Here is a 12,898-nt window from a genome sequence, read left to right on the forward strand (position 1 = left end):
TCTGTAATAATATGTGAATTTTAAGATGCCCTGAAAATATATAAAATTAGGTTATTTTGAGCCTGCCTGCATCTGGTAAGGGTGGCCTATATACTATATATATGCCTTCATATACCATGAACCCTTCGGAATGATTTCTGCTCATAATTCACACATTACATAATTAATTGACCATCTGGTTGCCAGATTCTGGCACCTGGTGCCATCACTAAAAAAAAAACCACACAGATCAAGAACTGGCCAGAATCAAAATCATGTAAATGTAAAACAGACATCAGTTTCGAGATCTACAGCTAGATCTATGAAGTCTCTTAGTTTGAGAGTGTCATCTATCTTTCACAAGAGACAACTGAAGAAAAGGTAATTTTTATTTTACTCTGTGGCACTAAGAGCTTTTCTCTATTTCTACAGCCTAAGGGTTGAAGTGCTTCAAATGGCTATTTTTGTTTTAAATAGTTAACATGCCACAGCAAAAAAAGCTCCATAGACTGCACGTACATCACATGAAGAATCCTTGTTCTTACCCACGAGTCAAAAAAAAATTGTACAGCCATAGTGTCTATATTCACTGGAGCAAATTGATCTAGTCTATTCAAAACTTAAGCTGAGCGTGACTTGAGTAAGTTATAATGAACGACAACTGTATAAAACAGAAAACAGTCAAGCAGCATTTTATTCTATCAGCAGTGAATAAAAAGAAAAATCTGAAATTCGCTACAAAATAACTCTGAACCAGCGCTCATGACTATTGTAAGATGAACTCTGTGCAAAAATAATTAACTTTCCCAAGTAAGAAACTTATGTACAAATTCATGTCATACACATGGCACTCTTTTATATACAATTTTCCTTTTTTATTATTATTGCGGAGATTTACAAAAATATTGTGACTCTTCATATACATGCGATCCTTTTTTTGTGTATTCTATATAGTTATTTGAGAAAAGGAAACCAATTTAAAATATGCTCGTATAAAGAGCAAAGGTCTAGAAACTGATTGTTAATAAAAATTGTCCATATCACATTTGAGTAATTTTTTTCATTTGATGATACAGCATAAATAAACCATAACAAACATAATGATGATTATGTTCCCTTTAAAAAAACGACCTTTCTATCGTAGGATAAGGTTGAATGGTAATTCATGTGAAACACTCGTGCAATAGTTCTAAAACCGAAAAAAGTTGTCACTTTCGTAGAACCTTAATAAAAACCTAAAAGGGGGGGGGGGGGAAACCAAAGCTAACATTTATCATAGTACTGGTTATAAATTCTAATTCAAATTATGCACATAGCTTTAATTTTCTGACTATTGTATATTGGGTCAATTTATTACAACCAACTGATATTTTAAAGCAAATTAGCTACAGAGGCACTCTGTTACACCCCCCCCCTCCTCCTGCAGGGCAAGGCTAGTATAAGAAAGGAAAGCTCAATGCTAGCAAAAGTAGTACAAGTGATTTATTTGTAGAGATATAAGTAAGCAAAGCGATTCGAATACGATTGTAGGAATTCTAAGCGAGTGTAAGAAACCGCTGCATTCGTTTGCATTGCAATCTTTCAAGAGCAACTGTTGTTTAAAGTGCTCAAGACTGAGGATTGTCAATCTTGAAAGGTCTAGCCTAAAACTAGGTCTCCAAGGCCATTGTATGGGCTTCAGCAACCATTGAATAGTCGGGTGGAATCGAAAATGTACAGGAAAAGGCAACAGCGCAGCATATTACCAACGCATCTTAATCAGTTTTTCTAAAATGATTTCTGAATACACTTTGCTGTATATTGCATCATATGGGTTATGAAATTCAAAGGTGGTCATATAAATTAGCCACTCTGGGTCAAAAGTTGTTGCAGAAATTAATTTAAAAAAATGCTACATGTTTTTCAATTTTTTATCATCTCAACATTATTCTTGTAGTGACAGACTCACAAGAGGTTGCAAAAAATTTCACTCTCTTCATTCCAAAAAATCTCATACTCTACAAAGATACATTTATTTTATTTGTGTTTGATTCTATGGAGCAAATTAATCTTAATCATATAAGGTGGGGAACAAAGTTTTTGTCAGAAATGATAGGCGGTGCCAGTCGAGTAGCGGTAGTTGCATTTACAGTCTAATTTGCATATTCATTTTTGGAAATGTTAAAGTGTATGCAAAATTTTGTTAGTAGTTTGCAGTTGACTCAATGATGAATAAGCACATTCAGATTTGCCAATCATTGCTGGAAAGGGAGGAAAATGATCTATTTCTCGATCACATAATCACCTGCGATGAGAGAAGTGGGTCTACTATGGACATTCTCCCCTCGACCATCCAGCTTGTTTTACCAGTGAGAGGGCAAAAAAGTCTAGATAGCACTAACCCACAAGAACGTCTTGTCTGTCTGTCTGGTGAGATCAATGTGGAATTATCTTCCATGATTTTCTTCCCAGTGGACGGACAATCAGTGTCGAAGTGTATTGTAGCTATTTGGACCATGTTCATGAAATTTTGAAACAGAGAAAGGGCATCGCTTGTGAACTACAAGGACGTTCTTTGCCTTCAAGATAATGCTAGGCAGCACACAGCAAAAGCCATGAAGTCAAAGATTCAGGAATTTGGTTGGGAACTTCCCATACCATCCTCCATAATCTCCCGACTTTGCCTTCACTGACTTCCACCTATTCCTGTCTCTACAGAATCACTTGAACAAATGCAAACCGAATACTTCTGAAGAGGCCAAAAAAATGTGGTCATCAGTTTTCTCGACTCTCGATTTTTTTTAAACAAGCTTTCTAAAAATTGAAACAGATGGCTGAATGCTATACATAACAATGGAGACTTTCTGAAAAGATATTTCTTGCTGCATCATTTTTTTTACAACCAATAAATTTCTGCCAAGAACTTTGTTGCCCACCTTTATATGCTTAGAGATCAAACGAATCTCTCACATAGTTTTTTCACAAATGAATGTTTCGATCCATTCATGAATTAACATACTGAAAGCTGGAACAGGATTAAGATTTACTGTAAAAAAAAAGGTTGCTAAAGCTTTATTCTTTGGCAGGATTGGAATAGGAGTTATCTAGTGGAAACTCAACTATCCAAGACGTTATTTGAGAGTTGTTGCGAATACTATTATGACTCGAAGACTTAATAAATTCCATACCGTATTTTCCTGCCTATAATCCATGAATTATATGTTAAGACAACATAGGGATTCCTTAGAGCAGACTTTATACTGCCGTATCTTATCTGAAACTTTACCCCTATGGTATATGCCCCTCCCGAAGTAACAAAATTCACATCGGCAGATTATGTGCAGGAAATTACGATAAGTTCAATTACACAATAGAAATTGGAATAAAATAATACTTGATAAAACAAAAACAATTTCTATTTTCTACAATAAATCTACAATGCTTGATAGCAAGTAATGACAACAGCTCGAATAGTAGCCTTTTATGCAAGCGATAAAGAACTTCATTAAGTAAATGATTCAAAATTATCCACGGTTGCCCTAAAAAATAAACACCTACTGAATCGGGAAATACCAGTGTCCCTTCTATAACAGAAATTATAACATTTATCTGAGAATAGGTAAAAAAAATCACACTCAGAGTAATATGGGAATTGGCATGAAAAATAAGACTACTTCAAGGCGACTGTTGGCTAAAAATTCTCATTCAAATAATTGACTATTGTTGTAATACATGTAATGGCTAGGCGATATTCTCTTCACGTTAGAGATATGATGTTCTTATTGTGTGTCGATTTTACTTTTAGCTGTTTCAAATCTTATCTTTTTACAGCTGCTTAAAACAATACTAGCCATGATTATCTTGATACGTATCAAATGAACGTATAGAAGTTTGAAAGCCTCAGATCAAATGTCTATGTCAAATGCCTCTAATGAACACATAGTAGATAAGAAAAATGTGACCAAGACATTTTATCCTCATGCCTATATAAATAGGATGTTTTTCAAAATGTTCGTCCATATTTTAAATGCTACGTTAACAATATGCTATTAAAAAAGAACACAGTATGGGAATTAATTGTAAGCGCGAAAAACCAAATTGGAATTAAAGTAACCCAATGTCTGACTGAAAATCGCAGAGCCTTTATTTCTTCTAATGAGGGTGTCCTAATCAACACCCAAAATCAATATTCGTGAAATAGCTTCCTGTCCTGTAATAACCTATGTACATACTGCAGCGAATTCAGCTTATGAACAAGCTAAATACTGCCATTTTATTTCAATCCCTTACGATACAGTTATTTCTATGAGAAACATATGCGAAAAGTGGATTTGAATCCACCAAAGTATAGATTATTATACACACAGCAAATTACTCCGATGAACAAGGAAGAATTCTACAACACTCACTTTAGCTGTCATTACCGTACTTTTTAAAAATCCCATGTGTTAGCAATAGATGCGTGGACAAACATTCTTAGTAGCACCATGACTTGTCAGGTTTTTCTTTCACGACATGAAAAAAAAAAGAAGTTCGATACCGCTAACTCTATGGCTACTACAACAACACTAAAACCACTTTTGAAGTACGAGAGAAAGAAATAAAAATCGAAAAAAAATGGAGATATAGCACCGAATAAATTAGCTTTCACCTCAACATGTGTATAGGAAACGAAAATAAATGTATCGTACACCTGAGTCAGTGTTGAACTAAAAGCATGAAAAGTATTTTAGTCTAATAAATAGGCTGCCAATGAAATGACAAGCAATCACAGATGTGTTGTGTGGTGCTTCACTCTGCAGTTCGGCAATGTTTCGACGTGCACACCGACTCGTGTGACTTTGACTAATTAATACTTTGTCAGTAGTTCTTCAGTTAACTCGTCGAAGCTCATGACAAACCATTTGGCTTCTTTCTTGACCCTTTCTCTGATCTGATTTCCGCCGAAACCAATAAATAAGTCCTAGAAATTTTGAGGGAAGAAAAGAAAGAAAATGATTTTAAATGCAATGAAATATTTTTACGTTTTTATTCAAAAAAGATCCAGTTCATGACTGATTAGTGGAAAGTCAAGGAACTGTGCATATAGATTTCAAGTATGTACGAAACTATATTCAGTCATGTATATTTTTAACATGCCGAAAGCTGGTAAATGGTGACTCTCAATTTGATGTCCCACAATTTGGCAGTTTCTCAAGCTCAAATTACTAGACATTTTGTGAAAGCATGAAATTGCCATGAAGACTTACATAGAAAATATAGGGTGATTCATAATGAAGTATACAGTTATCCAAATGCTGTAAAACAGTAGCAATTGAAGGCGTAAACCACAACTGTGATCCGCTAGGTCATGGGTCTTCAACACATGGCCTGCAGGTCACATTTGACCCTTGGAGCTGTTTGAAGTGGCCCACTCAACTATTTAAAAAATGGTTGAAAACATTGAAAAAAGACGAGTCATTTCAGAACTAATGAAAGAAATAATTTTAGAATTAATGGAAAAATAATTTACAAATCAATAAGAGAAATAATTTTGTAATTTGTGATAGAAATTATTTCTTCACTAGTAAATGGCTAATTGCATAATTATTGAAAAGAAATGATTTTGCTCATGCTATGTTGAGAAGGAAATAATTTCAGAATTATTGAAATAAATAATTAAAGAACCATTTAAAGCGATTTCAAATTAAAATTAAATCACAATCAACTTAATTCAACAGAAACTTTCCCAGAATCTGTGAAGAAAGTGATTTCAGAACTAATCAAAATTGTTAACAGAGGCGGATTTAACAGCAGGTGCACTGGGCACTTGCCCGGGGCCTAGCTTCTATATATAAAAAGGGTCCCGAAAACTTCACACTTTTTTTCAATTTAAGGAGCCCGATGTTTTCTTTGCCCTCAGGGTCTTGACAGACTTTCATCCGCCTCTGATTGTTAATTAATAAAAACTTATATCAAAATAAATTAGTCTATCATTTTTGCTCCAATACAACTCAAGGCTTCATTGGCTTCTTTTATGAATATGTTGCTGTAAATTACCCGAGTAAAACTTTGTAAATCTGTGTGTGCAATCTTCTTACAATTATAAATACCTCAGTGTGAGTTGTTGGTCCACAGGTTCTCTGGTGATTTCAATCTGGCCAGTGATGGCTGAAAGGTTGAAGAAACCTGTGCTATGTGGATGTATGCCTGCCCCCCCACCACAAGAATGGAGGTGACTGCTCTAGCATGGGGCCCTGGACCATTTTTTTTTCTTCATACTATAAAGATGCCAGTGAACTGTCTGACCTGCCCCCCACAAAAGACCCAACCTAGGGCGGTCTCTGCGGGGCGGGGGGGGGGAAGGATGGGTAGATGCATTCAAGTTTTTGTTCCCTCCCCCACTGAGAAAAGTGTCATAGGCTGAAGTGCATTTGCCACATGACTAGTCAGCAGGGTTGTCTTCACAGCACCAGGCAAATATATTCTGGGAACCTCCAAATTAACTGAAAGTACCTGCTTATAAATTTCTAAGCTTTCTCTTGAAAATCATTCCATGTGTCTGGGTGGGTCCATGCATTAAGACAGCCTTGCTAGTCAGCTAAAACGTCTATGGCTGCAGTGGAGAAGGTGTTTCGTATACTTGAATCAAGCAAAACAGAATCAGTAACTGCTGTGAAGCGACCTTTTCAATCCAATTGAAAAATTAAAGTTTCTACTGGAGTCCTGCAACCATGGCATCAACCAGAGACTAACATATCCAGAAAAGAGCAAATTTCGGGTCATTCCTTGACATTGAAATGTACTGAACTCACTCTTAACTGGCTAGTCATGAGACACACGTGCTATGACCTACTTACATTACTTCCCTCAATAGTGGGACACAAACTTTATGAGTATATCTACCTAACAAATCATAGTTGTAGCCATTAACCTGTTACTGTTAACTTATTGTTTCACAGCATTTGGAAATTGTATATTGCATTATGAATCACTTCAGAGCAGAATGTTTTATATTCTTCTGCAACTAGCCCTCAGCTAACCAAAAATATTTCTACATAAAAATACAGTTCCTTCCCCCCCCCCTTTTTAAAAAATTCTTCCTAAAATTGCTCTACAGAATCGCTGATTTTTTTGAGGCATGATAGCAATTTTAGTTATATTCTGCTTTGAGGTGAAGCACCCTGTATTATCTTGCGATCCAGTGATTTTGTAATTATCAGTGGATAATTACACTTGGGCGATGGATCAGTGTCCAAGTGTGAGGCACCATTGTATATTCATTTACAATGGAAATGTTGAGAGAAAATGAAAACTGCTAAAATAAAGTCACTTACTGCAGGTGGACATGCCACGAGATCTGTAACACCATCTCCTATCATCACAAGCCTCTGATAACCACACCTATGTTTCAAATAAGCGGCTACCTGAGCTTTGCCATCTTGGTCGCACGTTGGTTCATTCTCATCAAAACCTGCATATGTACCTAGAAAAAAAAATTTATATTTAAGAATTTTAAATATTTTGTATGATGAAGTCAAGTATGATTTATCACTTATAAAGAAGGTGCTTTTTTGTTTTTTATCAGAAATGTCAGATACTTACACAAGATGTCTCAAAATTACATTAGCAAATTTTAAGGGGGTGGTAAAAACATGTGAATGAAACATGTTCATAAAGAAACATGGTCTGAAAATATTAGAATGAGATGTAAGACCTAATTTAATAGCTTCATGTGCATGTTAAATACACAAAATAATGTAAGAACACATGTTCAAAGTTTACAACCATGAAATTTAACAACATAGACTAGCACGTCTAAACCAAATATGAACCTAGTAACATTCCTCTCAGGAGTTTCCAATGCCCTTTCTTTGCTCTCTGGCTATTCAGAAAAGGCAGGAGGGCAACAATTACCCCTGGTTTATCATGTTTCCAGTTATGCATTCATACGCAAGATGGTCATTTATATTTCTTCGTCCTTTACCAACACTTTATCAAACATAGTTTGCATACATTAAAGAAAAATCATGTTTTGTAGCCATTTCTTCTGGCAATTGGATTAAACACATTTTCAACATCAATTTAGAAATCTAATGTCAATATTAAATGCATAATAACAATAAAAAGATATGCTTACCATCGAAATAATATTTTATTCTGTTAGCAAAAATATGCTGATAAGGAATTCCAAGTTCTTTCGCAACTGGCTGTATGATAGTATCGAATCCACCGGACACTAGGTAAACAGGCACTTCTTTCTGGTGTAATATCGAAACCAAATCTCTGATTGAAAAGATAAAATCGCAGGTGTTAAAAACTGCATACAGGAAATGATAAAAAGGTGCAACAATGCATAATGACAAACATTGAGAGAAAAAATCATTTCGCCAACCGAGCAGAATCTGCTGATCAGACTTTTTTACTACGATATAAACCTCCCAAGGAAATTAACATGAATCCAAATAGACAAATCTTTAAAAATTCATAAACATCTAAATTCTGTGACATGAATCTAAATTCTAATAATAAGGAAGAAACCCTTTGCATTGACTGGCTTGTTTTCCCACCCTCTATAACACTCGACTGAAATTGAAATAATTGCACTTTCCCAACCTGCCAACTCTCCAGAATTTCTATCGATCCTTCCACTCCCCAGGATTTTCAGAAATTTTTCCCGATTTTTACCAAAAATGAGATTTTCTTTAGATTTTAGCAGAAAAATTACAAGGGTTAAGTGTACGTGTGTCATTTTTGGCATAAGCTTTGCAGAATGAAGAGTAGGCTAACTGATTTTTTAAATTTTTTTATAGGCAGCATTTTGGAAAACTAGTTCAGTCCAGCTCATGTGAATTTCTCGCTCATGAGAACGCTAGATTTAGCATATATGTAAATTTCCCTCACCCCTGTTTCATTAGTTCTGTAAAGCCATCAGAATCATCTGTGCTGTACTCGGTCTCACTTCCACATCGGAATGTGTTTAGTTTGCCGCATGGTCAGTCTGGATTCTGCTTTACATCAGTAACCACGATTGCCGTAGGTTACAGTGAATGTGGTCAAGGCCATCTTACCAGTACCACGGCCCCCTGAACAAAGTGATATTCTGGGGCCCTAATTAGCTGAAAGTACTAATACTTTCAAAGTAAATACTCCTGCTTATAATCATTAGCAGGTACTTTCAGCTAATTTTATGCTTTTATGCTGCTCCTATGCTTTCTCTCCAAAATCATAGCACCAAATCTTAAGACCCCTTATGCACTTGAGGTCCTGGACCATGCCTGTGTGGGCCTATGCATTAAGACGACGCTACCTGTGTTATTCTATGAGAGCTCTGAACAGTTGATGTGCTGTGCCGACTGCATGGAAAAAGCTTCAGCAATATGGTTGTATTGAAAATAAAACTGGAGAGATTCCAGATAACAAAATTGAGCGGCAAATGTGTTTTGCATAACTATATTCTACTTAGGGAAGTACGCAGGACCTACCGGGGGGGGGGGGAAAGAAGAGGCACACTTTTCTTCAATCAATTGATTTTTAAATTTTTTCACAAAAATGAATTAAATTTTTTCAATGGGGCTATGGCGGCTGGAGCCATTTTCTCCTCCCCCACCACCTGCGAGAATCTCCGGATTTCTGGACTTCAAAAGTTGGCCCATCTATCCAGATTATTAGTCTAACTGTAACCTCACTGATCCACACGAGTGAGATGCAGCTCGAACTCAACATATAATCAAATGGCACTCAAAAAACAGCCAAGAAGATCACAAACATTATGCTATGATCTCTGCTGAGGATGGATCCAAGCATAACATGAGAACAGCAATGGATATTGTTTTCATCTCGCCATTATTTCATTCCTATTTTTCAATCATATATCCTGCTTCTGATTCGAAGAAACAAAATATACTCTATCGCAAATGTGGGCTATTCACCAAACTTCAAACTTTTTGTTTTAGTGAATGTTTTCTTTCTCGAGAGAAATACTGCAGGATATAAGTTATACAAGAAAAGACGATGATAACCACTCTAGTTGTCATAATGCATTATTTTGATCATCACACAGGAGAGAATGTATTGTAAAATAAATACAGTTGGCACTCAGCATTTGCAGTTTTCTAGAAAGCACTTTTCTCTCAGTGTTAATTCTAGTATCAGAACAAGATATAAATTGTACGTGTCAAACGTTTTAAAAAAATCCTCCTAAAACATTTTTTTGATGCTTCTGGAAATGTTTCTAGGAGACTTGTTTAGATATTCCTTGGGAAGTTAAGAACTTGTAAGAAAAATTCAAAATATTGAAATTTTTTAGCTTCAGTGTTTCCCATTATTACGTCATCGATGAATTCCGTCACGTATGGTCCCTTTCAGTGCACATGAGCTCCAAGGAGATTACAAAGGGAACGAATTTCTCAGTCTAGTGGACTAGGGTGTTCACAAAGAAAGTGAAAGAACGTGGTTCGATTCCCTGTAAAGGCAGTTGAATTTTCTCCCTTTCCAAAATTCATCTACGCAACAGCCAGTTGTTAAAAAACCTTCGTATGTATGGCAGAGTGACGTCATCCTTTCAAAGGAAGCCTTGTCACTATATTCTTACAAATTTACTGGAATGGAGAAGAAACAGCTAACAGGCATTAATGTTCATAATGTTCTTTCAGAAAACACAGCAGAGAATCACTGGATGCCCATTTCTACTTCAGCAGTCCAAAGTAGATATAAACGAGATGCCTAAAAAACAAAGCTTGTGGTTTGCATTATTTGTGGATTTTTCAAATTCGTGGTAAACGCAACCCCTGTGAATACTGAGAGACTGCTGTAGTGAACAATAAAAACTATGTTGCTTAAATAAATACGAATCAAATATATACACACCTAATGCCTGGCGTTAACCTAGGCTTGCGAGTATCAATGTATTGTTTCATCATTTCCCACGTTGGCTGTATCAACTCGAGCCTTCTGGACAGTGCTTCACGAAAAGTCATGCCACCACGCATAGCTTTTTGCGTCCTAATAATTTCAACCAAAACAATAATCATAAAATATATCAATGTAAAATATGTATGCTATGCATTAAAAAAACTACTTTCTCTGAATTTACCCTTTACTTAAAAGGGTAAATTCAGAGAAAGTATTAAATCACCGAATTTCTGGGAAGAAAGGAAGGTGAAAAAAGGAATTTGCCCGATATTTTAAATAATAAAAGGATAATCCGTAAAAGCTACAAAATCAATAACACTGCATATCTTCAATTGCACTAATAAAGAGAAGCAAATCTTCAATTGCACTAATAAAGAGAAGCAAATCTTCAATTGTACTAATAAAGAGAAGCAAATCTTCAATTGTACTAATAAAGAGAAGCAAATCTTCAATTGTACTAATAAAGAGAAGCAAATCATGAATATTTGGTGCAAAATTACTTTAATAGTTTAAAATTAGGCGAATACATAAAATCGCAACTAACAGGACCCCAAAATTATTAAGATGCCTCTGTCCCGCTATTTGGCACCGGGCCCTACGTCTGATAAGGGCAGCCCTGTGTAGACACACCTATATTGTATACACAAAATTAGTTGCCAATTGTCCAATCATGCCACAGCATCCCACTGACTCTTTTTTGATAACTTGTCTTACTGAAAAGCAACAGGCAAAAACTGGCCTTGAAGGTGGCAATAGTACCAAATTCGATGACCAGCAGTCTGAGATTATTGAGCTTAGCATTATCTCATAGTCCAGTGTAGTTGGTACCATGTATGACCAGAGAAAAAGTTTTGGTGCAAATGACTAAAATACAGCAAAACTTTTGACTAGTGCCCCGATTCTTTTAATTAGAAATACTTCGCTGAAATGAAACATAAGAGGTAAAGTAACATCCTTTTTTTATACATACATTTCTGACACTTCCTTTTCCTTTCCTGCAAATTTTGCCAGCTCATCGATTGCCTCATCTGCACATACAGTAGAGTCAACGTCAAAGCACACCGCGTCTGCAACCCTCCAGAGAGCTCGAGCTTGTTTTTCTTCATAGGCTGCCACACTCATAGGAACGTAGCCTTCGTACGTGTGTTTTACAAACATTCTCTATAAGAAAAATAATTTTGTCACATTTATATAGATATTCCAAATATTAAGTACAAAAATTGAGATTTCTGCATGCACAGTTCTGATTTTAAAGGATACATGGAATTGGTTTGATATACAGTTACATAAGTTACTGCTAAAGTCTGAAGTGCAATCAATTCATAACGGGGTGGCCACTTCACGAATTAGGCACAAGTTTTGGCCGAAGTCTGAATTGAAGAAATGATTTGGACTTTGCTGGCCATTTTGCGAAGTGGCCAGAGATCCCTACACCAAAGTTTGATGTACTGATGTAAAAATGGCTTAGTAGGAGTCAAATCCATTTTTTTAATAGCCAAAGTGAAATACATGTTTATATATTGCAGCTGCATTGGATTAGCTCTGTTTTTCCCAACCGTTTTTAGGCCATGCCCCACCAAAGCCTTTCTCAAATCCTGAAGTCTCTTTCATCAGGGCCGTAACTTAGACTTTTGTCAGGAGAAGTACACCCCCCCCCCCATGAAAATTCATAGCTCCATGACAAAGTTTACATCCTTAAATTTTACAATCCAGGGATTTTGCCCTTCCCTCTAACCAGTAATCTTTGTTATTCAAATTATCCAAAAATTTGTCCTATTCACGTTGCGGGAACCAAAAAGTGATTTACTCAGTTAAAAGCAGTGGTTCCTAACCACGGGTCCTCGGAGATACTTCGGGTGAGGGGTCGATGAGCTTGGACGAGATAACAATCAACTCATTGTTTTTACATTGCTACATACAGAATATTATTTTTTAAAGGAGTCCATGGCTTTCATTTTTCTTCTTTTTATTGGCACAGGGAGTCCCTGGAACACAAAAAGTTAAGCAACCCTTGGTTAAACCACTTCCAAAGAAAACACTGAAAAAT

General features: G+C 36.0%; 1 protein-coding gene across 4 annotated transcripts in view; it reads right to left on the reverse strand.

Annotated features, from left to right (window-relative positions):
• Positions 1–645: 645 nt before the first annotated feature.
• LOC149078536 (phosphoserine phosphatase-like) overlaps positions 646–12,898 on the reverse strand; it is a 46,136-nt gene continuing 33,883 nt past the window's right edge. For all 4 annotated transcript variants that reach the window (XM_089240650.1, XM_089240648.1, XM_089240647.1 and 1 more), the window contains exons 2-6: positions 11,822–12,012; positions 10,807–10,941; positions 8,078–8,223; positions 7,275–7,423; positions 646–4,921 (exon numbers count right to left, since the gene is read on the reverse strand). In XM_089240650.1, coding sequence (XP_089096776.1) covers positions 4,808–4,921; positions 7,275–7,423; positions 8,078–8,223; positions 10,807–10,941; positions 11,822–12,012 — 735 coding nt within the window. In that variant the 3' untranslated portion in view covers positions 646–4,807. The remainder of the gene's footprint in view (positions 4,922–7,274; positions 7,424–8,077; positions 8,224–10,806; positions 10,942–11,821; positions 12,013–12,898) is intronic.

The sequence above is a fragment of the Pholcus phalangioides genome, unplaced genomic scaffold (genome assembly GCF_987345545.1).
Source record: "Pholcus phalangioides strain wild (caught in Gottingen) unplaced genomic scaffold, Ppha-v1.0 ptg000013l_1, whole genome shotgun sequence".
Classification (NCBI taxonomy): Eukaryota; Metazoa; Arthropoda; class Arachnida; order Araneae; family Pholcidae; genus Pholcus; species Pholcus phalangioides.